This window comes from Coccomyxa subellipsoidea (assembly GCF_000258705.1).
Source record: "Coccomyxa subellipsoidea C-169, whole genome shotgun sequence".
NCBI lineage: Eukaryota > Viridiplantae > Chlorophyta > Trebouxiophyceae > Coccomyxaceae > Coccomyxa > Coccomyxa subellipsoidea.
This window is the reverse complement of record NW_005178038.1, coordinates 1,368,655-1,394,859: the sequence shown is the minus strand read 5'-3', so window position 1 is coordinate 1,394,859 and position 26,205 is coordinate 1,368,655. Positions and strand designations below refer to the sequence as shown.

Below are 26,205 nucleotides of genomic sequence, written 5' to 3'. Positions count from 1 at the left end.
TGGCCTGCCAGCAACGCAACACCATTGTAGGTGACGTTGAGGGTATCTTGCAGGAATACCCAGAGTTGGGCAGACAATCACAGACAAACATGTAGTCAATCACACACGGAACAGTGTACATCACTGAAACAAAGCTGAAGTCACTATGCGGGCAACAAGGAGGTCCTAAGGGACACAATGTCCACAAGGAAACTGTCCCCAAGGCGGTGGACCGCATGCAACTGATCAGGACTCCTGACATGAAGTCGTCTCTCAAAAAAGAGGCGGCGCGCTCAAAAGGTGACAAGGCAAGGAACGCATCAAACTGTTGCCCTCCTACCAGCTCCCTCAAAGAGGCAAAAAAGGCACTCCGGAGCACTGCATAAGCTGGACAGACAAACAAGACATGTGGCACATCCTCCACGACTTCAGCCCGGTCACAAGTCGGGCAGGCCTCCTCATCAGCATGTGCGCGAAGGTAGTCAGCGCGGTGATGTGTAAGCATGGAGGTGCCGGAACGGAACTGAAACCTAATCTTAGCCGCGCGGTGCCCATCGGTGTGTCGGCATAAGTACTCCTTGAGACCTGCACCCTCAGTGACACGGTTGTACAATCCAAGCCGAGGCTTGGTTGAGAGGGCCCCCGCAAGCTGTGCGGCGTCCCTCTCCTCGACAGCCGAGACAAGAGCAGTGACAAACGCAGGGTAGGCTGCAGTAAGCTCATCCCGCGAAAAAGACACAAGTGAGGACCAAATGTCATCACACACCTGGCCAAAAAGCCGCCGCTGCCTGCCCCTAACACCTCTAGGGACCTCCTGACCGTACAAAAAACTCTCAAAGCGACTCGCAGGCAAAGCATGCAGCCGGTGTTGCCACTTTAGCTTCGCGACATCTCTGCGCGAGCTAAGCAAAGGCAAGTCTAAATCTCCCCGGACGGCCTCTGACCCAGTCAACGTGGGACACCCCAAAATCATCCGTGCAGCCTTGAGCTGCACAGACTCTAAAGCTCTCGACTGGGTGGTGGTGGGCACAAGGACCTCACTGGCATACTCTAAGCATGGACGCAGGGCAGTCAACAAAAGCAGGCGCTTAACTCGCACTGTGAGGTAAGCATCTGTAAAAAGTGGCTTCATAGCAGCCACCCGTGCATTACCCTGCTTGATCCCCCTCTGAAAATGTGCGTCATGCGAGCCGTCTGCTGAAACTAGAACCCCAAGGTGCATAAACTCCTGCACCACCGGAATCTGCTGGACACCCCAAAAGAACTGGTGGGCACGATCCTGCTCAGTTGCAGGCCCACAAATCATGACCCCAGACTTAGCAACATTTGCTATATATCTGTATTTCCTAGCATGCTCAAAACATGGCTGAATGCCCTTCTCCTGTAAGTCAGAGGCGCTAGTAGCAAACACGACAAGGTCATCTGCATACATGAGAGCAAGTGTGCCTGCCATGAAGGACACAGAAGCATCCTCCCCTGAATGAAGCATCTCAAGAAGCTCATTCTCAAAGATGGCATACAAAGTTGGTGACAAAGGGTAGTAGTACAGTGAATGAACATGTCTCAATGAGATCATCAATTATCTTTGCGGGTCGGCCTGTGACACCTTCTTCACATTAGCAGTTTTGGTGTCCAAGTCCCAAAACAATCTATGCCATGCAGTACATGCAACGTGCTGGCTAGTGGGGTCAGGTGCCTTTTTAGGACGCTGCCTATGACGCCCCATCAATGAGATCCAACTTCTCCTTCGGATGCACAATTTGCGTGGCGCGAAGCCGGAAACTGCCTGGTCGTCATGTTGAAGGCAACGAATGTCAGAACTTGTTGAAAGCAAAAGAAGTAGACAAAGGGCAGTAGTACAGTGAATGAACATGTCTCAATGAGATCATCAATTATCTTTGCGGGTCGGCCTGTGACACCTTCTTCACATTAGCAGTTTTGGTGTCCAAGTCCCAAAACAATCTATGCCATGCAGAGAGAGAGAGAGAGATTACACTTTTTCCAGCCACACAGGGCTGATTAAGCGTCCCACATATCTCAAACCATCAGTAGCACACACATCATGAATACTCGAAAAGATGCATTCCAGCACGCAGACAAGTATCAACTGCCAAAAAGGACTGCAAGGCTGCTTGTGGATGTATGTCGGTCCAAATCAGCGACAAGTCAAGGGCAGGACATGGACGCAAATCACAGGCCAAACAGATTGTGCGTGCTGCGGGTGGGTCCAGCCATTTGCTGTCATTGTAAAGACTGCCCAAATCCTTGCATTAATAGCGCTTCTCGGTGAAACAAGCAAGGGGGGTACCCAATGCCCCACAATGCTTGCCGCCACCTGTATTGCTAAGCTACTACACAGCAGCATGTAGACCCGTACCGAACCAGCAATGCAAGGTCACCAAACAGATCCTCAGACCTGCACTTGTACTGTGGATCAAGTACCCCCACAAGGAGCACAGCTGAGTGGTTTGCAAAGGCACACCTGGACTGGCAGGTGTTCAAGGAGCTGCAATCAGGTGAAAACTGCAGGAGGTTAGACTGAAATCTCCTCAAAGCCCCAATACAGCTTGTACGCGCTTTGTCCTAGGTTTGGACCAGGACCCAGAACATCCTGCCTGGGTTTTGCAGGGCACACACAAGAACGCAACACTGCAAAATCTGCTTGTTCTGTAAAAGGTCTCATGGCCATTTCTATTACTGCGGTCGATTCTTCGCGTCAGACAATGATGCAAACAGCCGTCGCATCCTTCTTTTACTGGTAATGGCGGCTGGCGGCTGTTGCCTCTTCCGCCCCAACCAAAGCTTGGCCGTCCTAGATATTTTTACTACTGCGTCATTAACATCAATTTATTATTATGCTTCCCAGCCGCTATCGCCTGGCCTCTGTCTGCTCCACTTTTGTATACCCACATTGTTGCTGTAAGGGCCGCCTCTGTTGAAGCGTCGCTTTGTGCCCGGCGATTATTTCGTCTGATTACATCCTTTTCATTGAATTCTCTGTGATGTTGCCTGGCTGCTGAAGCCCGACCCAGTTGATCAGTGGTTTATGGTGATGCCGTTAACTGTAAAAGGGCCGCCTCTATCGAAGCACCTTGCCCAGCCATTATGTATGCAGTACATGCAACGTGCTGGCTAGTGGGGTCAGGTGCCTTTTTAGGACGCTGCCTATGACGCCCCATCAATGAGATCCAACTTCTCCTTCGGATGCACAATTTGCGTGGCGCGAAGCCGGAAACTGCCTGGTCGTCATGTTGAAGGCAACGAATGTCAGAACTTGTTGAAAGCAAAAGAAAGAGACGAAGCCGGGAATTCCTTTTCCATTACTTAGGATCGCACAACTTTCCGCTTTTCCTGGGATCCCTGTAATCGCCGTTGTCCTCCAATACAATCATGCTGGGAACTACAAATGGTGACCTGCTTGGCGGCTTTGGGGCATCTTCGTATCGAAAAGGTGTTTGTGCTTTTTATGGTTACTTAGTATTCTGAAGACGGTATTTCAATTGAATTTGTAGAGCTGCTCGCGGAATTGGAACATCGTCAATATATTATGGTATTTGAAGACATATGGCTATGCTGCAGGTTCTGCGAAATGGTCCAGAGCCTGCAAGGCGGTCTGCATGGTTCTTCTTGGAGGCGGTGCCTTGATGGCGCTGATCGCCTTGACAAATGCCAACAGCTCTCCCAGGGTGACTGGAATGGTGATCGGTCGTCTTCCTGCAGTTCTGATGTTGACGGAAATTTTTAGGATCGTTGAGGATGATCTGATGGGGAATTTTGTACGTGCCATATATCTATGTCTGATCCTCCTCTGCTTCAATGAACAGATTCTGGGGGCTCTTCTTGGGCTTGGTGGACTTGCGGGGTTTGCAGGCGCACAGGCACGGAGTGCAAACCTGCTGAATATCAGTGTGGTTGTGTCCATTATTGGGCTTCTGATTTCTTTTCAATTCATCGGAGAGGTAATCACTACAGTCCCAAGAACAGCGCTTTGATCCGAAAGACATGTTTGAGAACCGTAAGTGGCAATCACAGCGACAGTGTGGTTCACAAGCGGCTGCATTTGCAGGTGGGAAGAGAGGCGGAAGTTGATTGTGCCTTGGCTGAACTGTATGTGCGTGGTCTAGCCACTGAGCGATTGGTGAAGGACCAGCACCAGGCAGAAATTTTCAACACAATCTACACCCGAATAAATGAGGTGTGCATGAGGCTTTTCAAACTTGGCTTCATGCATGTCTTTGCCATATGCTCTGCTCTGGTTGTCATTCCATAGTATGTTCAGTTGCCCAATCCCAGAAATTATCACACAGAGAGGTGAGTGACTGTGCAGATGGAGGACATGCTGGATCTGGTGCAACATGGCGCAATCAAGGCGATAGATTTGAGGGCAAAGCAGGACCAGCTGAAGGAAACTGACCAGGCTTACATCCAAGCAAAGCTGCAGCAGTTGCATCAGCATGCTGAGATCATGCTGGACAGTGTCCTGAAGAACCCAAACATCACAGATGAGTCAGTCAAGCAGATGGCTCAGCATGAAAGGTAATATTGCTCCCATGACTGGTCTGCCTCCTTTTTATGCAATTTCTGTAGTGGCAGGTTGTGGCAGCTGCATTCCTGATGCTTTGGCATATTGCAGGGATGCATTGCAAACACGAATTGATCTTGCAGACCAGGTGAGAAACTCGATAAATTTTACAAGCGGGGATTGTGGCTCAATTTCGTTGCGATTTGTGCGGAAAGCATTGAAGAAGCGCTGTCACCTTTTCACTAGTTCTAATTGTGCTTTTGCTGCGGCACAGGCACTCTTGAAGATCAAGACCAAGCATGCCCAAGAAAATTACACGCTGAGCCTGCCTGAGTATGAGGAAATTCTGGATGCGCTGGTCGGATCACATTATACAAATGTGCCGGATCATTTGTCACATGAGAGTCACCATGAGCTTGGAGCACTCCTGATGCAGGTAAGGGGGCCAATGAGAGTGATGCCTTTTGCAGAAGGTCTTCTATGGCCGCTCAGTGTCTATGCATCGGGTCCTTTCTTCTCAATTCTGTGCCCTTCTTTTCGTATTTATTTTGTGCAAAGCTGTAATGGGTCGTTGGATTGGTGTCTGAAAGTACTGTGCTTTACCATGTCAGGCAAAGGCAGAGCTGCCCAACATGCAAGGAGCCTTGGAAAGGACGGAGCAGAATCAGTATCACCTCTTCAATGTTGACGGCGCTGGTGATGACATCACAGAGCTGGCCAGGGTATATCATCATACCAGCTCTGTGCCCTTCGGCATGTTTTTGCTTGCAAGCTTCTGTCTGCAGTGTGATTTCACCCTGTGTAGGACTGGCAGAATGACCTGTTTGCGCATTGCCAAAGAAAACCTAAGACGTGGCTTGCTGGACTGAAGGTTCGGGCCGAGAAGCAGAGGGAATGGGAGCAGAAGTTCACGCAGCACTTGGAGAGGCGGGAACAGTCCCACGCAGATGTGTCGTGGTTGCAAAGCATGCCACAGCACTGCGTGCAAGAGAACCGGTCCAAGTCGCTGTTGATTGGGAGCGGCCTGGTGGCAGCATGCCTGCAGCTGGCAGCTGTTTATGTCATCCTTTCTCTCTTGTTGCGCATCCCGATCAAGGGCGATTGAGTTCTGTGCTCGAGAAGGACAAATTGAAGTCTCAAACCGCACCAACAAACACATGGCCCTGGTGTTGATTTGTTGAGCTGCTGATTGCTGTTGAGTATTTGTTGATCCTGTGCTTTCTGGTACGTTTGTGCTCTTAGTTGCTGTTGGACCTTGGATTTGCTAAACTGCTGTTGTGCCTGTCAGAACTTTGCAAGTGCTGCACATCCTCATCTGCTTTGGGTCAGCACTTGGCAATGTGCGCGTGGTTGCCACTTATACCTCCGTTGACTCATTCAGAGTATTTGTGATTATACAGCATTTCTGATGGCCGTATGCAAGCAATCCTTACTTTGCCTTACCTTACTACTGGAAACACGTGCAATGCAGCTTCTTACAAATCATACGACACGTGAGCCATCGAAGTCTTTAGAGCTGTATAGTGGGGAAGACTGCCGCCGAATATCTGCAATTAAATGAGATAAGCCATTGCAGACTTGTGTCAAAGCGGTCTATTGCTCTCATCATGACCACCATGTTTGGTTGTTTTTAAGATACCTGCTCATTACACTATGGCTTTCCAGACATGCATTCTTTCCTGGTGTATATGGCAAATGGAGCCAAGCCTGCAATCAGGTTCAAATTTAGTTTCAGCACACCCAGCTCGAGTTCAGGGACAGGCTACATTTTTGTGTTCAAGACTTTTGCTGCTAGTAGCAGTTCTATACAAGGGTCAGCTAACAATCAAGAGCACAAGTACTTTCATTGTGGGTCGGCTAGGACATGTGTACACTGATAAAATGCACACACGTGATCACCCAGGTGACATGGCTATGTTGTTCAATGCTTCCCCACATCTCGAACAAATGCTCTGAGCCTGAGAAGGTACTCTGGACTGAGCTCAACATTCTGGTGGTTGCAGTTCTGAGCCCAAAGAGGGGCCACAGGGTTCTTGGCAGCTGCATGAAGTGCACGTCCCGCTGAAATGTCCACCACTTCATCTTTCGTGCCCTGGTGCCAGCAATTTAGACAAGTCATATCTTCTCCAACAGTATCTACAGAGCATAGCTTTGGATGCTAGAAGGAGTTGTAGAAGACACTCATCACTGACAAGAGTGATCTGTCCTGCAGAAGGCTCCATGCGCACATGTAGGATGAGAAGCGGTGCAGCAATCTTTGGGACCAGGCGGATGTTGGGATACACATCCAGGAAGGTGGGCCAGTAATTCCATGTGGGGTTCATGACGCGCATGCCTGCACAGCCCCAGCAACCATCAGCTAAAGCAGAATCAAGCTGCCGGAAATTGTTGAGAAGACGGCAGCAAATGCAAGATGCTTGCATTGCACAGTTATTGGGTGCCTTGTCGGACAAGACTCACCTGTAGCAAGGGGACTGTGCAGGACAACCCCACCCAATTTTGGTGTTTTTGCTGCAAGGTGGCATGTGGGGCCACTGCCAACACTCTGGCCATACAAGATGATGTCCTCAGGCTGCTTCCCTTGCTGCAGCAGCCACACGAGGCATGCCTCGATGTCTGTAAAGGTGTTCAGAACCGTTGGCAAGCCAGTGCTCGCCCCATACCCAGAGTAGTCATACCCCATCAAGTTCACCTGGAGCTCGCGTGCAATTTCCCTGCGACAGTGAAACTTTTTATTATGTCCAGTGGAATGTAAATATCAGTCTACAAGAAAAGGAAGTGCACAAGAGGAGCTGCCAAAGGACCTGTAGAAGGGGAGCATCAGTGCCAGATCCACTGCATTCCCATGGCTGAAGAGAATAGTTGGCTTGGTGTCTCTTCTGAATGGAATGTAGGCTGCAACGATGTTCGTGCCGCGCTTGGTATCAAGGCGGACAACCTGGCAGTCAAGAACCTTGCGCAAGCCCCTGCTTAGCAGCATGAGTTCTTGTCACTATACAGAACTTTTTGACCGTTATGCAACGCCCTGAAAATGCCTGAAAAAAGCAGCAAATCTTAACGAGCACTCAGCAACAGTCAGCTAGTTCAGATTGAAAGGGGACGTACGGCATTGCTGGCTCGATGTACTCTTCCCCTGTACCATCTCCATGCATTTTAACGGCGTAGCTAGGCGGAGTAGGTGGGAAGAAGGCCATTTTGGAAGCAATTTTTGACACAAGGTTCTGCATTATGTCGGAAGTGTACTCAGTTAGCCTTGTCAAAGCCGTCCCGACTGCTCAGAAAGGTAACTATGATGATACAAGGAAAAATCAGATGTCAGATGGTATCATCCCAAGTTAGGTACACGCTGTAAAGACAACCCCAGACAAAGTGCACCATCCTCCAGTTCTTGCAAGCCCTGTAAGGCCCATTCAAAGAGACGTCCACGAAAGTACCCAGCTAATAGTGGGTCCCAGTGGGCTCACGACTGCGCTCCGGGGAGAATCCCGGGAGCAACGTTGGCACCAGGAGCTGCCCAGTCAGGGCAGCCCCACCACATGTGCACTTGCCCACCTGTTGAGGATATGAGTCACATGTAGATACGGAAGACAGTGTCAGCAACACTCCTATCATTAATTTCGCCGAGTGTGGTCTTGGTCACACTATTGTTGTTGCTGATTGCTCCTTCGTTCAGTTGTAAAGGCCCTGCAAGTGCCAGGCATCACATCGCATCGCTCGGGTACACAAGTCGGCCATACACCGTCAGCGTGGGCTACACGATATGAACACAGGGCCGCTACGCGCCTGCACACCATGTCATAATAAACTCGTTGTCCCAACTGCTCGATCATCGTCCACGGGGTAAGTTGCTGAGTTATAAATAATGTTGCTATTAGATGGGTGGTCCAGACTGTTCTGGCGAGCATGACCACACACACACATCTTAGGGCGCTGATCTTCCTACATACAGCTTGCTGTCCTGCTAAGGTTGCAGCTCTTTCCTCCACCATATTGATATTCCCTTCTCTGGACCTAATTGCCTCACTACCAATTTCTGGCCTGCAGCCTGTTCTGGCGCTCACGGCGCAGCACGCAGCTTGCAAAGGGGCTGGCGGGACCACAGTTTCTGACGCCGGAGAAGGAGATCCAGGATGCTCTTGTGCAGGGCCTGAAAGAGGCCAAAGGCAGCACAGGTGTGGCTGACTACCTCACCCCATTCTGTGCACATTGCGTGCACCGACCCCTCTTGATGGCCCAAATCGAAACATTATTTAAGATTATCAAGGCTTCCTGTCTTCTTGCCAGGGCGCATTGTGTACAACGGGCTGCACCATGTTGGACTGCTCGTGGAGGACCTGGAGCGCTCCCTGGAGTTTTACATGGGAGTTTTGGGCCTGGAACTGAACCCTGCGCGCCCAGACAGCAAGCTGCCCTACCGCGGCGCATGGCTCTGGATCGGCAGGTGCCCACCACTCCATCCTTCATCTGCCAGCAGATTGTGGCCGAATCAGAACATCTGAGCATGGCAGCTCATGCATTGTGCTGTGCTGCTCCCTTTTGCCAGCACCTCGAGGCATAGCTTTGAGCGTAATGCGGGTGCATCTCTTGACATTGTACAAGCCTTTGAATGTGTCCGGTGGCCTGCCTCGCAGTGAGATGATCCACCTGATGCAGCTGCCGAACCCAGACACTCTCGACATGGACAAGCGGCCTCAGCATGGCGGCCGCGACCGCCATTTCTGCATTGGTGCGCACAGGCTTCCATCTCCTTGTGATCCCTTATACCTTCTTGTCACCCACTAGCGCAGCTTTCCCTTGCATGAAGCCCAGTATGGATTCTTTCCGGTGCACTTCATGCTTGTCAAGTGGGAATGTTGCTTTCATGTAGTCAGTCTGCCCGATCTAGAGGAGGACCTGAGGAAATGGGGCCAAAGCGATGTGGCCTGCCCAAATCCAAATGGAGCTGCAAAATCATGGCTGGGGAGACTGAAATAACACCACATTCACCGATAGACAAAGGGTAGAGACTGGGAATTCTCCAAGCAACTGCCTATGTGCGGACCACTCTAGTTTGATGTGGTTGGTGCCGGCTGTGTTGACAGGTGTGCAGTCCATTGAGCCGCTGGTGCAGCGCCTGGATCAGGCTGGGGTGCCTTACACCAAATCTATGAGCGGCCGCCCAGCGCTCTTCTTCAGGGATCCAGACATGAACGTGCTGGAGATCGGAGAGATGGGAACCTGGCGCGCCTGATTCCCAGATTGATGCCACAAATTGCAGCCCTTCAGGTGTTGGGCGCGTTATTCTTCATTTTGCGGTTGTTCAGAATAGCAAGTCATGTGTCGGGCGCAGGCAGGAGGTGTAACTCAAAGGGTGGCAAGACGTGTGGTCGCATTGCAAGATTCACATCTGTGTACAAAATATTTGTTGTATATTGCAATTCTCAGCTATATGCGCCGCCTCTTTGACTTTTGTGATCTCGGAATGGTAGATTTGAGACATCATCATTTTTTGGCTGGCAATTTTTTGGAGTGGTAAAGAAGCAGGTGTGGCGTGTTCTTGCAGCTCATAAATGAGATGTTCCCTGGTATATTATGAGAGTTCGTTTGTTTGCTCAGCAGCCATAGGGAAGATTTTGCTGATCTACATCCGAAAATATGCCCAGCAATTGTGCCCAAGCGTTTGAAGTGGATTCTCACCAGTAATGTGACTTAGCAAGCAATCAGTTCGCCTGGCTAGAGAGCTCTGTACATGACTTCTGAAGTTCTCAATAGATTGCATCAGCATACACACCTCAGGATGCACCTCGTGTTTCTTAGAGCTTCCTGGACAAATGCAAAGCCGAGCAGCGATGGCAAGCTCACATTTGAAGCAGTAACTTCAGGTACTGGCACTCACTCTAAAAAAAAATGCCGGCATCCGCAGAGCGCCAGGATGACTATAGCTATATAGTAGCTAGCGCAATATTTTATAATGTGTGTTTTCCCTGAATCCTGAACTTGAGCTTGAAGCTTTTGACATCAGCACTGATATCATCGATGCTATTTTTCATACATGTAGACAAGTGCTCTCCTTCCTTCTATGCATCATGTAGCATTGTCTGGCTGCAGTCCTTTGAAAATGTTCTGCAGCTCGTCTGCTGGCGCTTCTGAGCCCTTCTTGCTGCTGAGCTCAAGAGTCACATTCCTGGCATGCGAATCCGTCGATGCTGCCACACACACTCTGGCAACATCTGACCTTGCAACCTGACCTGCCGATGTGTCTCCCTGACCTGCGCAGCAGGGATGGACAGCCACAATTCAGTCCTCTATATGGATCTCTTCTCAGAGAGCCTGCTTGCCCACAAAACAGCATGCACAGATGTAACAAGCAGCTCTGCAACAGCTCTGTGTTAGGGATGAGCAAGTACTCTTACTGATGGCCAGCGCTTTCTGTCCAGGTGGGTCATTTGTCAGACCACCTGTGCAGCGGAAGCATACAAAGCCTCAGAAATGTGACTCGATGTTGCCCCTCGGCGGGTCTACCAAAGCGACTTTGCCCTATGCGCTCAGCCTTACAACCTTTCTGCACACTGCACAATCGGGAATGTCAAGAATTGCGCGAGGACCGAAGGCCCACCAGGTCTTACTATTGTATACGGCACAGAGCTTTTGCGAAGGAGTTCTTCGCCTCTGTACTTGGAGTCCATCAAACCCCATCTGATATTGTTCAGGATTAGGCGGATGGGATGGAATCGATTCTTGGGCGTCACAAGGGCGCTCGAGACGAGCACCACTCTCTCAGCTCCCACTTTTTTGGCTGCCTCTGCAGTGTTGGCCACGCCCTGCACTTGAGGAGGAGCCACGTCAAGACGCAGGCCGATGTCTAGTGAAATGAGTCAACAAGAGAAATGCTAGAAGCACAAAAGAAAAAGAGAAAGTGTGTTCACCTTTTCATCGACATCCTTGGCTGAAAAGTAGCCCTTGCCAGACGCTGCAAAGATCACTCTCTTAGCGTTCGTCGTAGAGAACACATCTTGAAGACTTACAGCATCAGTCACATCGCCCTTCTTGACCTGCAGGTTCTTGTCGATAGGAAAGGTATCCTTGTATTTATCTGGGTTCCTCACGACTGCCACAACTGGTTGTCCAAGGTCCAAAAGACGCTTGACACACTCGAGACCCGTAGGCCCTGCTGCGCCCAGAACCGCTGTGCTGGTCATTATGAAATATGAAATAATTTCTCGATACAAATTGGTACTGTTCGAGGCTTCTCCAGGTTTCTCACACCTTTGTATCGGAACCCATTTCGGAGAAATCGGAAGGGTTTCTGATCAGCCCTAGGGTCGTCGATGGATACCAGGGGATATGAGGGCTTCCGGTGAAGCTCCATTCTCTCTCAAAACAATTTGCACAGCTCAATTGCTACAGAGAAGGACACCAGTACGCGTGAATACAGTCTGAGAGTTGCGAAGCGTAACCTGGCAAAAAAATCACGAAACTTGAGCGTCCAAGCGTGTTTGCAGAACTAGAGCAGTCTAGCTTGCAGTTCTAAGGACTCTTTCATTCTGATCAAGGCACCAAATATTTTTGAAAGTACTAGTGTGACTGTATGCCGGACCTCGGCCTATAGCAAGATTCTCGCCATGGAAGAAGACGATCTGCAGCCAGCAGCAGCGCAGTCAGAAGAAGAAAGTGAGAGCCACGGAGAAGAGCGCGAGGAACAGGATCTGGAAGATGCAGCATCGAAGGAAAATTCGAATCGCAGAAAGCTCAAGAAGAAGTTGCAAAAGCTCAAAGATGCATATGCCAAGAAAGGTATCGTGTGCTGTTGCCTGGACGCGATGCAGCTGTTGTCACATAAATCCATCTATCTGACGCACTCAAAGAACATCTTTCTGACCTACAGGCATAGTCTACATCAGTAGGATACCCCCACACATGGTGAGTGTTAGCCCAAGCTAGTTTTTCTGAATGTACTATGCTTCCACTATACTTGTTCCAAGGTTTGGCTTTGTGCCTGCTTTGCAGAAGCCTCAAAAGCTGCGGCACATGCTGTCCCAGTATGGGGAGATTGGGCGGATATATCTGGCCCCAGAAGGTGATCCCTCCCAATCGATAGGCAGCTTTTGGACAGTGGGCTCCATAGCCTCCCCACTTGGCAGAGGGCTGTCAAAGTAGCGTGCCAATGCGCAGCAACAGCGTGTGAGCACTGATTGTCAAAATCAGGGCCGTGTGCGCCGCTTCTTGTGTGACTTTCGCGCGTAAAAGACTTCAATTGGTTTGTCAGTCTGCACATTTGAGGTGTGTCTTTCACACATGAACAGATGCGGCAGCAAGGAAGAGGAGGAAAAAGATGGGGAAGAACACCGGAAAGAACTTCTCAGAGGGCTGGGTGGAGTTTGAGGACAAGCAAGTTGCAAAACAGGTGGCCTCCATGCTCAACGGCAATCCCATGGGAGGGAAGAGGCGGTCAGCATACCACTATGACTTGTGGTGCTTGAAATATCTCAGCAAGTTCAAGTGGGACCACCTGAGCGAGGAGATCGGTGTGTAGCCTCTGCAACAAACTTGCTCAAATGCCTGTTTGGTTGCAAGTTCTCCTGATGTGCCAGTGACCATACGTGTGTGCATGTCTACCTTCTCACGTGCTGCCTAGATCATGTCTTTTTATACCAGTGAGCCAGCTCGTGCAATTGAGACAGAGTCCTCTGGAGACTGCTGAACAAAGGCTGGGATGTGTGGCTGGTTGCAGCGTACCAGAAGGCGATTCGGGAGCAGAGGCTGGCTGCCGAGATCTCTGCAGCCAAGCGTGAGCGCGACTTCTACCTGTCCCGAGTCGACAAAGCAAAGGCAGTGGCGGCCCAGCAGGAGCGCAAGCGGAAGGTAGGGTGTACTACAAACAGAGACACCAAATATACAGCTTGGATATGTACCCTGCACATGTGCAACTGGTGCAGGGGCTTATGTGAATAACAATGTCTTGTGTGGCCTGCAGCGTCAGGAAAAGGAGAGTGAAGGGGCAGGATCGGGCAAGGAACAGGCGCAGAGTAAGGTGGTGGAACCTGCAAAAGGAAGCAGGGTGCTCAGAACCTATGGCCAGAAGAGAGCCAAAACAGATCCAGTCAGCGAGGAAGCGCAGATCTTGGCACCAGATGTCCTGGCTCTCATTGCAGGAAAGAAGAGGTGACGCGTCAGAGCAAGGACATTGAGGATTCACGTGCTCATATTGGACAGATTTGTAGTTTGCAGATTTGGACTGGAGCACATGCTGACCATGGCAGGAGCAACTTGAGAAAGTAGTGCGGTTTCTAGGTACTATTGTCATTTGCAGTGCTCTGGATCTGGCAAGGCCTGAGCAGCTGCAGCACCGTGCCTGCCACCAGTGACTGCCCATGATTGGGGCTTGGTCCGCCAGCAACAAGAGACTCTGCTTTTCCAGTTGCGTCACTTTGACTGTCATTCATTGGCACTGGCAACTGTTGGCAAGTTGTTATGTATTTTTAGAACGAGCAACTGACCGGGACATCAAAATACAGTCTTTGCAGCCGGCTTTCAAAGAAAGGTCTTACTAAATAAGCTAGTGGCCAAAACCGCCACACATGCGAGCCAGCCGTGGGTTCGAATTCCGTGAATTCAGCTTAGCATTCATCAGCTGATGTTGGCTCCGCTTATCACAGTGAAGGCAAGCATGACATGCAGACATTCCTGAAACGATTCAACAACACCGATCTTGCCATCCTCTAAAGAAAACTTTCTGGGAAGGGGAAAGATCACATGCACATCCACGTGGGATCCACATGCAATCTTTCCGATGCCATCTAGCCCTAATCTGCCATTGCTCCTCCCGTAGCAGGAAGTGGACAAGAAAAGCAATTCGCTGTCGTCCTGCAAGCTCTTGATTTATCTGAGCCTGTGCATCAAGTTCCTGGCTTGACGATCAGACCGGGCCAGGATGTATGTCGTCACTTCAAAAGTAAGTTTAAACGTTCGACGCTGCTCGCTTTCGGCCCCTTCATTGACCAGATTGCGTGACCAAACTTTTCTGATGTGTGAGTCCAGTTTGCTTGGTGAAACCTTTGTATTTATAGTCGCGATCCTGACTTATTGGCTGAAAACCTTGTGCAGGGGGGTGGCGTGGTCCTCATGATTGCGGCACTTATCCTGCTGGTAAGCTCCTTACTTTCCAGTCATTTTGATGTATCCACCGTTTGCAGATGTTGCCAAGCAGTGATGCAGGGGCCTGAGGGTTTCCGATCACGCAGGGAACTTGGCCCGCACTGTTCAACCTTCTCGAGCGACGCGGGCGGGTACGGCATCATATCAAAACTCTCAAACAAGCATCCCAAGTCACCTTTAGACTTGATTTTCAAAACGGCCAAACATCAGTTTCTTGATGGCAGGACAATCTGACCATCTCCTCTGATGTGCAGAAACCCCAGCATACATTTATGGACTACTGCATCTTCAACTACTTGGTTGCCATCATCATTGCCCTGACCCTTGGTCAGATCGGCTATTCAACAGAAGAGACGCCAAACTTCATCCCACAGCTCCACCAGGTGCTAAATTTCTCTGCTGTGAACTAGGCGGCACACCAGGCTTATGTTCATCACAGCATTGCAATTGCCTTCATTGTGTTGGCTGCGTAATACATAAACCTTAAGTGAATTAGTGCGTTGTACAACATGAATATGCTGTTGTACAACGTTGTACTGTTAATATGATTATGCTATTGCAGGACAATGGGCCCTCGGTTGGATTTGCTGTGGCTGGAGGCATTCTCCTCTGCCTGGGCAATATTGGCACACAGTATGCGTTGGCATATACAAATCTGTCCATCACAGAGGTCGTTGGATCCTCTCTCACAGTGGTCGGCGGCACCATCCTGTGCGACCCAACCCCTCCATCATGGTCCATCTTGTACCTTCCTGATAATGTCAGTCTCTTGTCTGACATCTTGAGTCAGGCACAGTGCTGGTGCAAACGTGCGCTGTGTTGCGAAGGGGGCTGATCTGAGAATGGTATTGGAATGCATGCAGGAATTACTTCTTGGATGGGCGCATCAACAGGGCCGAGATCCTGTTTCCGGGTGTGGCGTGCTTTCTGATTGCCGCCATCACAGGGCTGTTTGTGCATGCCTCGAATATGGACGACCACAATACCAAAATGGGGAGGAAGTCCTCAAAGGGCTGGCTCAGCAAGTAGGTTCTCGGATGCACTTTTTACAATTTGTGGGCTTTCAATTTGGCAACAGCCTTGTCGCATGTCATGTGGCTGGTTCCATGGGGATGGCCACCCTGGCAAACGTTGTGGCTGACCCCAGTAATGGTTTGTTTCTGGCTGGAAAGTAGTAACACTGCTTGTTTCAATGATGCAGCATGACAGCAAAGGAGGAGCATGACCCCCTTCCGTCCCACGGTGAGCCTGCAAGTCACAAGTCCTCTTTGCCCCTTGCCACTTATCTTTCAAGCCTGAGACTCTGCCAGATAGACTGAAGCAATGCAAGGCGATCACAAGGGTCTGTCTTTTCCAGATGTGACGAAGGACGGCCTGGATGACTCAGCAAGGGGTGTCGGCGTGGACCTTGAGAAGGCAGGCGCCAAAAGTGAGGGCAGCAGCGCTCGCGGCAGCGCTCAGTTTCTGGCCGATGTCGAGAGCAGGCGCTCCATCAAGGTACGCCCCTTGACCACTGCCTCTGTCCTGATCAGGCGGCCAGCGCTGAGCTGGAGCTGGCGAAAAGAGAGATGAGTGTGACTTTTGTATTGCTTGGTGCTCTATTCCTGTCCTTCTATATCTACTTCTTGCAATGGCCAAGATTTGGCATGTCTATGTCTGGTACAGCACGAAGCATCAGCATGCACGTGGCAGGAAAGCCTTGATTTGGGATTCCTCCGGGGCGCAGGTCGTGGGCAACAGTGTCCTCATTGGCGTCTTCATTCTGTGCTTCAATGGCACCTGCTACGCCCTGTTCAGTCCCGCCTTGTAAGTCATCCCCTTACCTCCCTTGTATATGCAAAGATGATGCTTCCATGTGACAATACAAACGCAATTTTAAGATTTTAATGCATGTGCGGTTGTGCTTTGCAGCAATTTGGCCACAAATGATCAGTGGAATCGGCTGCCAGAGGGTGTTCCCCATCTGGTCATCTACACTGCCTTCTTCTACTTCTCGACCAGCTTCTTCATCTTCTCCCTGTGAGTTGATCTACCTTCCGCATGTCAGCACCAGTTGATAAGTTCACACACACAATGAGCTCTGAATGCCGCACACTGCGAAATAGTTGGTCTCTGGGTTTTCCAGTCTGTAGATGTATATGATGATCAAAAATCCATATTATGTGTAGACATGATTTCGCGTGAGGTACTTGTGCCTTGCAGGATTGTGAACACGGTGTTCTTGTACTTCCCCATCCTGGGCGCGCCAAAGTCCTCCCTGCCCGAGTACTTCAAGGACATGAATGGCCGTTTGTGGGCGGTGCTGGCCGGCATCATCTGCGGCCTCGGCAACAGTTTCCAATTTATGGGAGGCCAGGTTGGGCCCTTGCTTGCAGCAGATTGAGCCCTGTGTGTTTGTCTTCTTGGCTGGTGCATAGCAATGCATGTGCACTTGCTTGGCATGCTGTCAATGTCTCTGAGGTGCTGGTGTGTGATTGCAGGCCGCTGGATATGCTGCAGCTGACTCTGTGCAGGTCCGGCCTTCCATCACCCTTGCCACTGCTCCCTTTCAGACGTATATCTTATAACGTTTTGTTATTTGCTAGGTATACTGTACAGGACCTGGGTTCACTTCTGCTGGTGGCAATACTTCACCAGTCATTCAACGCTTGCAATAAGGCATGCACGCTATGCGCCCCTGAATATTGTGCTACTTCTGCAGGCCCTTCCTCTGGTGAGCACCATCTGGGGAGTAGTCCTCTTTGGAGAGTACTTCAGGTCATCCAAGCGGACCTACATCCTGCTGGTGAGTTTCAAGCTCACTATCTTTTTTGCCAGAAATATCATAGATTCCTGTGCATCACATTTCTTGAGTCAGTGAGGCATTGAGCACTGTCTCTGCGCAGGCTGGCATGCTCTTCATGTTTGCTGTGGCTGTGGGGCTCCTGATGGGCTCTGCAGGCACGCGCAATGAGTGAGTCGCTGACTCAAAGCCCAGCGGGTGGGCTGACAACCTCACCCGCCTCACAGATGACTCGTCTAATCATCACTTGTAGGGAAAATGCGACAAAGACTTGTTGTGCACTGGGTTTCCACAATGTCCAGATTTGAGCCGGTGACTTCAGCGCGCCATGATTGTGGTGATTTTCTGCTGAGGTTGTACGGTCTAAATCTGGGCTTGTCAGAGGCCCTGAGTGTGCGCGTTTGCGTTTTGGGCGCTACGCAATACTGCACTGCGCCCATACTGCAATTTGATCATCTAAGATGCTTTACCGAGCAGCTAGTTGGTGAAATGCTGTTGTATGATATGAGATGAAGGGAAGAAAGGCACAAGCTCTGCTGGGTGAGGATGTGGCACAGCCAAGAGTTTGTCATATGACCTATGTATTTCTGCCAAGATGTGGTGGTTATGCTGCTAGCAGTCCGTTCAGGGAAGGATGCACGCTGCTGCCAACGCCAGTGACTCAAGTATTCTTTCATCTGCAGTTTGCAGTGTGTCCTTGATACTCAGGAGAAGTAGCATTGTGACATGCCTGCACGTCGTGCATACGTACGACAGTGCTGTCCTCAACAGATCCCATTTCGTTCCTTAAGAAAATGGTGCTTTTTCCAGTGATGACTGGTGGAAGCAGAACACTCATGACTATGCTGCAGTGATAGTCAGACCACGTACATTGCCAATTGTTTTAAACGCTACATCTGGCAGCCCAACTAGTGAGTGGTGGGGCCTTGTCAAATGTCTGCTGCATGTTGAATCAGAGTAAAAATATGATTGCGAGGAGTTCTTTTTATGGGATCCGCTCTTTTGACAGGGGCCACCAGAGAAAACTGCTGTACAGCTGCTGTGTGATTGCATTGGAGAAGTTGAATGATACTTGTGAGCAGACGTTAGTTGCACAGTCTGGTGTGCTGATTCTATAGTAGCCTCCTTGGATGGATTTTTTGGCATCACTGGGATGACCGCACGTTGAACTGCTCACTTCAGGTTGCAACAACTGAGAGCAAAAGCAAAGACAAAATCTGTCTCTGTACATGCGTGTGTGAATATCTTCTTCCTTTCAAATATGTCTTCAGGCAACCAAAGTTGTAGAATGTGCCATTTATGCATCCACATCCAAGCATCAGCCCGAGGTACAAACACACATGTGCCCATGGTGACAAACCACGTCAGATGGACAAATTAAAGCCCACAATATTAATGTGAGGAGCAGAAGCATATAAGCAGTCAATTTGATTATCGTAGCCATGTACGATCTACTTTGGAGTAGGACTCTTGCAGTTCCACTGCATCTCTTAGCTCATATTAGCGTTGCATTCAGTGCAGAGAATAACACTGCAGCTGGGCTCCTCAGGAGGGCTCCCAGGCTGGAGGCATCTGTGCAAGTCAGCTCTCTTCAACAGCAAGCTCTGTCGCTGCAAGATGCTCAATGGAGCTTGCAATCCAGCGCCAGCATGGCAGAATCTGCTTCCCCTTGAAGCAAGACAGAGCAAGACGTCAGAAGGTCCGCCCTCGTGTGCACTCTGTGGTGCATCTCTTCAAGCATGCGTCGTTCCATGCTGGCACCTGGTGCATGTTTGTGCACACTCCTCGCTGGCACGCCTCTGTGCAGGCATCCGTTGCTGCAGCAGCAAGCACATGCCTTAAGCAGCAACTCAAAGAGGCCAATTCAGCAGGCGACATGATGCCTATCTTGGGAGGAAAAATCTGTCACAGGTGCAGCACAGCACTTGCTCACCTGAGACACCGCATACTGTTACGCATGTGTTGGGGGTTGGATCCTTTGAGAGACCACCCATGCGGCGGAGAAGCCTGTCTGATGTGCACACGCGCTCACACACAAAGCTGGGGTCTGTGCCCTCCTCTGGCCTGTTGCGAAGAAAGAAAAAGAAACAGTCACAGGAGTCAGCAGGGTCTCGCACAACGATGGCAATTGGCACTGATGCACAAATTGGACAAAGCAATTGCATTGGAGCCCTTTCCATCAGAGAAATAGGCTAGCTTGTACACTGTCTTCAGCCTTTGCGTCCCTACCTTGTCCTTGCCTCCTCTTCTTTCCTGGATTTGCTGCGCCCTCCAACAAATCCCTTCACAATCACAGCTGGGACCGCCAATCCTGCCGCCCACCAAGCAGGGACCCCCATGCTACACGAAACAAGCACAGATGTCCCGGTCTAAAAATTCGCAGTGTGTTGGCCGCACAGTAACAGGGGGGTGATGGAAGGCAATGCAAGGAGTTTTGAATCTATAATCTGTCTTGAAGGGTTTTTTAGCATAAGAATTAATGCTTCCCAAGACAGGTTGTGCATCTGATCATGGATGGTGACGCCGGGGCGGTGACTGGGACGTTCGGCACATGCGAGCGGACTGCGTCATCTGTGCCACACATGATGCTTCTTCCTTTGACATGACTCGACCCATGGGGATTTCAGTGCATCTGTATGACCATTAGGAAGGGTGCGAGGGTCGTGATTCGGTGCAGCAGCTTTCTGCATCCAAAGTCGTCCATTGAACACTTCGTTGCCAGCCATCCATTTAATAGCGCTTTGCAGATCTATTTACCTAGAACGAATGAAACATCCCACATTCATCAAGAAAGCCAGGAAGTGGGAGCTGAAGCGGGCGTCGAGTCTGTAGATCCTCCTGATGATTTGAGTACTTCTCCTTCCAGGGCCAAAGAAAATTCGCAAGTATCTGTCGCAGATCAGCCGTACAGCAGCTGTCCTTACAACCTGATTCGATGCAATCTAGCTGCCCTTCTTGAAGCTGACTTCCTAGAAAGACACATCAGAGGCTCATGTGCCCAATTTAGTGCGCTCTCAGTGAACACACCTACAGACAGGACCGATGTTGCTGGTATTGTACCAGATGGCCATCTCATCCTCTCCGTCACAAAGCACACGTATGAGCGATTGGGGCTCGTTGGACAGCATGTCTCCCATGATCCAGGCACATTCCTATGCACATGACGCCTTTGGACCTGGTTGCTGTCACATGGAATGTGTTAGACGGAAGTGCAAGTGAGGACCCCATGCAGGCAATCATGTTTGGTTTATGATTTCGCAGATTTGTATCGAGTTGAGATCAACTTGCTTGGAAGGAGCTTTTCCAGTGACAGCAACTTCTACAAGAGGGTGAGGCAAGGCGTTATGCAACAATCCTTGCTGGTAAGGTCAGTGTACATGCATTTACATCCTAAGACAGACTCCAAATTCCTGCAGGTCATTCAATGCCTGCGGGTGCACACAAGTGAGATGGACTTCTTGTGTGTGAAGACAGTCGACGGCAGAGGCGCAGAGGTTGACTACTCAGCACTGCCTGATGTCAGCTTCAGCATGCAACAGCAGCCTATCCTGAACTCATGGACCAAGGAAGGGTTTCCAGTCCCAGTCTGGGGCAGCCTGGTTAAGGAAAATTCAGGCTATGCATCTGAGAGCATGGCAGGTGACCTCTCAGCTCTGCTGCAACGGGGTTGACATGTGCTGCTCTTACTCTGCTGAATTCCACAAATTACTGCGGAATGTGCTGCTACCCCACCGAATCCTTCACGCTTGATCTGTGCTGCAGAACAAGAGAGAGTGGTTGAGGAGCTCAAGTGGGTTCATGAGTGGCTTGGCGCCATGGCATGTGGCATTGCAGGTATGTCTGATATGTCTAATAGATTAGTAACTTGGAAAAGGCAGGTGAAGGGGATCATCAAGCCTGGCACACGATCCAATTGCTATGGCCTGGTGCAGCCAGACTGATGGCCATTTTTGGTGTGCCAGGCAGCTTCAGCCAGCATGACTCAGAGGAGACTCAACCAATACTTGCAGACATGACGTGCCTGGCATGGGAGGGGCTGCTGCCAGCATGCAGCATCATGGAAGCCATCACCTTCTGCAGAGATGAAGTAGCACGTGGTGTCTGCCCCTGGGCTGCTGTGTCTGTGTGGGGCTTCGTGGATGCTCCTCTGTCATGGCTGGGGACGGAGCATGGCCGTGGACCAGGCATGGGTGGCGAGAATGATTACATCCTGCTTGTGCTGCCAGGGGACCAGTATGTCCTCTTTGTGTCAGCAGGCGAGGGCGATGGGTTTGCTCACTTTTAGAGGCTTGGGCTTAAGCTTGAGCTTAAGCTAAGTAGTACTGAGCAAGCTTGAGGCTCATGATGGTACCAGCACCATTCTTACCGGTACCTTTTAGAGATTTGAATTCTGCCACTCTGACCGGTGCACCATTGTGGCCATGAGTTAATAAAAGTTGATGATGTCATATGATGAATGATGAACATAAATGACCATTGATGCCACTGGTCCTTTAATTACTAATACAAATCATGTATGATACTACTAGTATGTTTAACATGCCAGCAACTGCCGGCAGTGACCGGGCGCCCAGCCACGGTGGCACCCAGGAGTGTGTGGGCGTCCGATCCGCGCACAACTAAATTGATGATTAGACACCAAGAAGTAGAGTGGATGCCAGATTGGTGATCGCAACATTAGTGCACAGATATTTAGGGTAGTGCGAGCTCGGTGGAGGGTCATGTCACTTGGGAGCCACTTTAGGCGGCAAGATCAGGGTTGTTTGAACGCCGGAAGCCGGGCTCCCCACGCCGAGCGGCAAAGTGAAGCACACCGTGATCACTTGGCCTGGAAACTTTGACCGTAGATACTGGAAAGAAGCACCATGGCTCAGCAGAATTTTGCAGCAGTGTTTCCAGAGGGCCTGACGCCGTTGGCACAGGCCGACCCTGAGGTGTTTGGTATCATCAAGGATGAGGAGGAGAGGCAGTGGTGAAGCTTCTGCTGATTCTTTTCGATCCCTGAGACTGCTAATTTCTTTCGAAGTCGTTGGATCGTTGCACATGGGCTGAGGTCACTTGATGCCTTCTGGCGCGTCTTGAATCTGTTGTGTAACATTGAAGATTGCACTGAATCCAAAATAATTCCTTCAAATCGCAGGAAGGGGATTGAGTTGATTGCTTCCGAGAACTTCACTTCGCAGCCCGTCATTGAGGCGCTGGGATCATGCTTCACCAATAAATATTCTGAAGGTCAGCCAGGAGCTCGATACTACGGCGGCAACGTCAACACCGATCGCATCGAGCTCTTGTGTAAGGCTCGCGCTTTGGAGGCGTTTCATCTCAGCCCTGAGAGCTGGGGGGTCAATGTGCAGCCGTACTCCGGAAGGTAGACAGCGCCCCTTGTATTGAGACCTTGATGTCGTGGAAACTTCACCTCAGAAATGTCCTTTATTGGTGGCGTTCATTCATGATCAAACGTGCAAATGGAATGAGCAACCTTGCTCGTCACCATGATCTTGAAAAGCGATCGTCTCTTCTCCCAACGAAGGGGTGACATAGGCCAATGTCACGTTTACACCTGGATGCTGTAAGCTTGTCAGGCATCCGACTGCTCTGTGTGTGTTCTTGCGCCAGTCCGGCGAACTTTGCAGTGTACACTGCCCTCCTGCAGCCCCATGACCGCATCATGGGCCTGGACCTGCCCAGCGGTGGCCACCTGACCCACGGCTACTACACAGCCAATGGCAAGAAGATCTCGGCCACCTCTATCTACTTCGAGTCCCTGCCCTACAAGCTGAACCCCGAGGTAAAGCCACAGCACCACCACTCTCGAGCAATCTATCTTGAGGGGTCTGAGTTCCTGTCGACAACGCACCTATCATGCAGCGAGCCGCACCCAAATGTGATAGTCTTGTTATGCCTCTTTCTGTCATCCGGGGGGTTCATTCACTCGATCATCTGTAGCGACCAGCAAAGTTCTGTTGTCAAAAGTTCTCAGGCAAGAGTTCCTATAATATTGAAAGGATGACTCAACATGTTGATGCTGCACCGCAGACGGGGTACATTGACTATGACAAGCTGGAGGAGAAGGCACTCGACTTCCGGCCAAAGATGCTCATCTGCGGTGGCTCTGCATACCCGCGTGAGTGGGACTACAAGCGCCTTTACGGCATCGCCAAGAAGGTCGGCGCGCTGCTCATGTGCGACATGGCCCACTACAGGTGACCCACCCACCCTCCCTCCGCCAAGCTCCTTACATCTATGCCAGCCTTAATTCATCACCATCCACAGTTGGAACAGCTTAGAAGCAGCCCATGAAGAGGCCTTTCGCAATTGACAGCTTGTTGTACGAGCTGGGAGATTGCACTGTATGTAGCAGAGCTTGTTTCTGGGACTGTGCATGTACTGACAAGCTGGTGCTGGGCTGCAGCGGTCTGGTGGCGGCTCAGGAGCTGGACCAGCCCTTCGAGTACTGCGACGTGGTGACGACCACCACCCACAAGTCCCTGCGCGGCCCCCGCGCCGGCATGATCTTCTTCCGCGTGGTGCGCCCTCGGCTCAGTCCCTAGCCCCTTTCCAGCTCTATGAGACTAAAAAAAACAGAAGCAAAGTCTCAATGCAGCTCTCCTAAGCTGCTCTTGTCAATGTGCGGTGGAGGCCATCAGCATTCCGTGAGTAATCTGAACCACGCTTTGCCTTGCCAGCAGTAAGGCTTTCTACTTGTTCCTAGCCATCCATCCGTGGAGGCGCATGTGCTGACAGAGGGAGGGTGTGGGTGCGCGGTGCAGGGCCCCAAGGGTGAGCGCGCGGTGAAGGGCGAGGCTGCGGACGCGGCGTACGACTTTGAGGACCGCATCAACTTCAGCGTGTTCCCCTCGCTGCAGGGCGGCCCCCACAACCACCAGATCGCAGCGCTGGCCGTCGCGCTCAAGTACGCCGCATCGCCCCAGTTCAAGACCTACGCCAAGCAGGTGCCTCTCCCTCCCTTTTCCCTTAATTTTTGCCTCTGTTGTGTCCGTTCATTTGCCACCGATGTCAGATCATGAACAGGCACCCTGCCTCTTTTGGAACAAGGTCACAATGCCGACTGGTCTTTTGAGCTTCTGATAGTGCAGTTTGCAAGCAAGGAGGCACCTTGACAGGATTGTGAATCGATTGCAGATTCGCGCAAACTCGTCAGCGCTGGGCGCCAACCTGACCAAGCGCGGCTACAAGCTCGTCACCGGCGGCACCGACAACCACCTCGTCCTGTGGGACCTGCGCCCAGAGGTAAATTCCTATTTTGAACGTGCCTTGTCCACCTTTTCTCTTCTGCATGCACACACTCTTCACACTATCTGTAAGCTTGGCAGTTTAAGTATTACCCTACCACTTTACTGTGAGGGCATCATTGTCAGAATTCTGACGGAATGCAGACACATGGGAAAGTTTGCGATATGAAGATGGGCAGTGACAGACTGCCTACAAGACCAATGAGCCTCGGGTGGCTCCCAAAAGGTCTGAAACGTAATAATACTAAGAATAATCATCATTGCCAGCAGAAGAGGAAATTTTGCTTTGGTTCACAGGGCGTGAACGGCAACAAGATGGAGAAGGCGTGCGACCTGGTGCACATCACGCTGAACAAGAACGCGGTCGTGGGTGACGTCAGCGCGCTGGCCCCCGGCGGCGTGCGCATCGGTGCCCCCGCCATGACATCGCGCGGCCTCAAGGAGGCCGAGTTTGAAACCATCGCCGACCTGCTCCACGAGGCAAGGCCCCTGCTTCTGTGTGTGCTTTCATGCATCCTGGCTTTGTGAAGGGTGTCATTGCCTCTGTGGTCCCATGCTCCAGAGGCAATTGTGTCTCACTTTGAAAGGTGATTGGGTTGAGCACTAATCGTGGCGTTTGGGATGCGCCAAGTGCTGATTGCTGGGTGCTGTGAACAGGTGCTGGGAGTTGTCATCGACGTGCAGAACAAGACCGGCAAGCTCTACAAGGACTGGCTCAAGTGAGCTCCTCACACTGGATCTTTCACTCACATTGTTGCATGAGCACAACGTATGCACATTTCACCACCTTAACCAGTCGCTGACCTGTACATCATGAGTTGACAATCTTGCACCTGCGAGGCAGCTCTCTCTCTTTTCATAGGCGCTCGCTCTGTGTTCGTGTTTGCATACTCTCTTGGCTAAACAGGACCTAATTGCTTTGTTTGTGTGCGCCAGGGTAATTGAGGCCGACCCGCGCCTGCCAGAGATCAAGAAGAAGGTGGAGGCTTTTGCCTCATCTTTCCCCATGCCCGGCTTTGCCGTGGGCCAGAGTGCCGATGGCCAGGTGCACATCGCCCCTGCAGTGCAGCCCAAGGCAGCATACAGCAATGGCAGCGCCGTCACCGCTTGATTGGCTTTGCAGTTGTTCAGCATGTCCCGGCATCATGTACACAAAGTGCTGCGCCCTGCCCTGGGCACGAATCTGTCAATGAACCTCACCTTTGAAGGACTGTATCTGTAAATCGCAAATTGGAACAGCTGTTGCTTCTGTTTCTGGGCAGATTGATACAGCGACTGCATGTTGTCCCAGAAATGAACACTTTTCCCGGGAGTCTATTAGAAACTGCGCAAAGTGATCCTCTCTGGGACTCCTTGAGTCCCAGACTCGCGTGTGCGCGGCGTCCTTGAGATTTCAATTTCTAGACGTGTATCAAATGTTCTTGGTAATCTTTCTTAGAAAAAGTGAACAGAGCATATTACAATGGCGGGCACACGTATGTGCACACAACGCATGCACATGCAGACCTGACATTAACAGTCATGATAACACATAA

At 50.8% G+C, this 26,205-nt stretch overlaps 11 protein-coding genes across 11 annotated transcripts; 8 read left to right on the top strand and 3 right to left on the bottom strand.

Moving 5' to 3' along the window:
• Positions 1-2,057: 2,057 nt before the first annotated feature.
• COCSUDRAFT_36021 (hypothetical protein) lies at positions 2,058-2,516 on the top strand (the record flags this gene model as incomplete). Its single annotated transcript, XM_005649146.1, has 2 exons — positions 2,058-2,337; positions 2,431-2,516. 2 exons carry the CDS (start codon positions 2,058-2,060, stop codon positions 2,514-2,516), a joined length of 366 nt encoding a protein of 121 aa, XP_005649203.1.
• Positions 2,517-2,740: 224 nt separating this feature from the next.
• COCSUDRAFT_32779 (hypothetical protein) lies at positions 2,741-2,902 on the top strand (the record flags this gene model as incomplete). The annotated part of the gene is made up of 1 exon (XM_005649145.1): positions 2,741-2,902. The coding sequence occupies one exon, from the start codon at positions 2,741-2,743 to the stop codon at positions 2,900-2,902; it is 162 nt and encodes a 53-aa protein (XP_005649202.1).
• Positions 2,903-3,201: 299 nt separating this feature from the next.
• COCSUDRAFT_46897 (hypothetical protein) lies at positions 3,202-5,606 on the top strand (the record flags this gene model as incomplete). Its single annotated transcript, XM_005649144.1, has 9 exons — positions 3,202-3,430; positions 3,559-3,677; positions 3,804-3,938; positions 4,046-4,174; positions 4,307-4,515; positions 4,613-4,649; positions 4,776-4,937; positions 5,113-5,223; positions 5,373-5,606. The coding sequence occupies exons 1-9, from the start codon at positions 3,370-3,372 to the stop codon at positions 5,604-5,606; spliced, it is 1,197 nt and encodes a 398-aa protein (XP_005649201.1). The 5' UTR covers positions 3,202-3,369.
• An 816-nt stretch (positions 5,607-6,422) lies between these two features.
• Positions 6,423-7,481, bottom strand: COCSUDRAFT_40994 (alpha/beta-hydrolase; the record flags this gene model as incomplete). Its single annotated transcript, XM_005649143.1, has 4 exons — positions 6,423-6,593; positions 6,730-6,836; positions 6,962-7,215; positions 7,306-7,481. 4 exons carry the CDS (start codon positions 7,479-7,481, stop codon positions 6,423-6,425), a joined length of 708 nt encoding a protein of 235 aa, XP_005649200.1.
• A 644-nt stretch (positions 7,482-8,125) lies between these two features.
• Positions 8,126-9,731, top strand: COCSUDRAFT_28303 (Glyoxalase/Bleomycin resistance protein/Dihydroxybiphenyl dioxygenase; the record flags this gene model as incomplete). Its single annotated transcript, XM_005649142.1, has 5 exons — positions 8,126-8,341; positions 8,546-8,673; positions 8,786-8,942; positions 9,133-9,227; positions 9,583-9,731. The coding sequence occupies exons 1-5, from the start codon at positions 8,262-8,264 to the stop codon at positions 9,729-9,731; spliced, it is 609 nt and encodes a 202-aa protein (XP_005649199.1). The 5' UTR covers positions 8,126-8,261.
• A 507-nt stretch (positions 9,732-10,238) lies between these two features.
• Positions 10,239-11,699, bottom strand: COCSUDRAFT_28302 (NAD(P)-binding protein). Its single transcript, XM_005649141.1, has 4 exons — positions 11,407-11,699; positions 11,097-11,301; positions 10,894-10,938; positions 10,239-10,749 (listed from the first exon to the last, which is right to left on the bottom strand). The coding sequence occupies exons 1-4, from the start codon at positions 11,677-11,679 to the stop codon at positions 10,565-10,567; spliced, it is 708 nt and encodes a 235-aa protein (XP_005649198.1). The 5' UTR covers positions 11,680-11,699; the 3' UTR covers positions 10,239-10,564.
• Positions 11,700-12,364: 665 nt separating this feature from the next.
• COCSUDRAFT_14459 (hypothetical protein) lies at positions 12,365-13,432 on the top strand (the record flags this gene model as incomplete). The annotated part of the gene is made up of 4 exons (XM_005649140.1): positions 12,365-12,400; positions 12,488-12,557; positions 12,784-13,005; positions 13,212-13,432. Coding segments are annotated over 4 exons (549 nt in total), but the record flags the coding sequence as incomplete, so codon positions are not given.
• An 881-nt stretch (positions 13,433-14,313) lies between these two features.
• On the top strand, positions 14,314-17,592 carry COCSUDRAFT_28301 (putative ureide permease 2; the record flags this gene model as incomplete). The annotated part of the gene is made up of 13 exons (XM_005649139.1): positions 14,314-14,432; positions 14,585-14,626; positions 14,722-14,766; positions 14,890-15,018; positions 15,198-15,346; positions 15,499-15,660; positions 16,027-16,132; positions 16,362-16,441; positions 16,547-16,654; positions 16,838-16,991; positions 17,116-17,148; positions 17,337-17,420; positions 17,521-17,592. The coding sequence occupies exons 1-13, from the start codon at positions 14,412-14,414 to the stop codon at positions 17,590-17,592; spliced, it is 1,185 nt and encodes a 394-aa protein (XP_005649196.1). The 5' UTR covers positions 14,314-14,411.
• Positions 17,593-18,658: 1,066 nt separating this feature from the next.
• Positions 18,659-19,895, bottom strand: COCSUDRAFT_53027 (hypothetical protein). The gene is made up of 3 exons (XM_005649138.1): positions 19,647-19,895; positions 19,351-19,481; positions 18,659-19,234 (listed from the first exon to the last, which is right to left on the bottom strand). Exons 1-3 carry the CDS (start codon positions 19,754-19,756, stop codon positions 19,110-19,112), a joined length of 366 nt encoding a protein of 121 aa, XP_005649195.1. The 5' UTR covers positions 19,757-19,895; the 3' UTR covers positions 18,659-19,109.
• Positions 19,896-21,232: 1,337 nt separating this feature from the next.
• On the top strand, positions 21,233-22,040 carry COCSUDRAFT_62078 (hypothetical protein; the record flags this gene model as incomplete). Its single annotated transcript, XM_005649137.1, has 3 exons — positions 21,233-21,251; positions 21,380-21,686; positions 21,977-22,040. 3 exons carry the CDS (start codon positions 21,233-21,235, stop codon positions 22,038-22,040), a joined length of 390 nt encoding a protein of 129 aa, XP_005649194.1.
• Positions 22,041-22,226: 186 nt separating this feature from the next.
• Positions 22,227-26,128, top strand: COCSUDRAFT_65461 (serine hydroxymethyltransferase 2). The gene is made up of 10 exons (XM_005649136.1): positions 22,227-22,389; positions 22,558-22,785; positions 23,034-23,205; positions 23,454-23,620; positions 23,830-23,944; positions 24,188-24,370; positions 24,561-24,668; positions 24,968-25,171; positions 25,328-25,389; positions 25,607-26,128. Exons 1-10 carry the CDS (start codon positions 22,283-22,285, stop codon positions 25,779-25,781), a joined length of 1,521 nt encoding a protein of 506 aa, XP_005649193.1. The 5' UTR covers positions 22,227-22,282; the 3' UTR covers positions 25,782-26,128.
• Positions 26,129-26,205: the final 77 nt, after the last annotated feature.

Coding starts and splice junctions, on each gene's coding strand:
- COCSUDRAFT_65461 (XM_005649136.1), top strand. CDS start 22,283: ATGGCTCAGCAGAATTTTGCAGCAGTGTTTCCAGAGGGCCTGACGCCG. Junction 23,945..24,187: donor GCATGATCTTCTTCCGCGTG/GTGCGCCCTCGG, acceptor TGCGCGGTGCAG/GGCCCCAAGGGTGAGCGCGC. Junction 25,390..25,606: donor CTCTACAAGGACTGGCTCAA/GTGAGCTCCTCA, acceptor TGTGTGCGCCAG/GGTAATTGAGGCCGACCCGC.
- COCSUDRAFT_28302 (XM_005649141.1), bottom strand. CDS start 11,679: ATGACCAGCACAGCGGTTCTGGGCGCAGCAGGGCCTACGGGTCTCGAG. Junction 11,302..11,406: donor CCAAGGATGTCGATGAAAAG/GTGAACACACTT, acceptor CCTCAAGTGCAG/GGCGTGGCCAACACTGCAGA. Junction 10,939..11,096: donor GTATACAATAGTAAGACCTG/GTGGGCCTTCGG, acceptor TCCGCTGCACAG/GTGGTCTGACAAATGACCCA.
- COCSUDRAFT_53027 (XM_005649138.1), bottom strand. CDS start 19,756: ATGGGGGTCCCTGCTTGGTGGGCGGCAGGATTGGCGGTCCCAGCTGTG. Junction 19,482..19,646: donor GAAGAGGAGGCAAGGACAAG/GTAGGGACGCAA, acceptor TCTTCGCAACAG/GCCAGAGGAGGGCACAGACC. Junction 19,235..19,350: donor AACAGTATGCGGTGTCTCAG/GTGAGCAAGTGC, acceptor TTGCTGCTGCAG/CAACGGATGCCTGCACAGAG.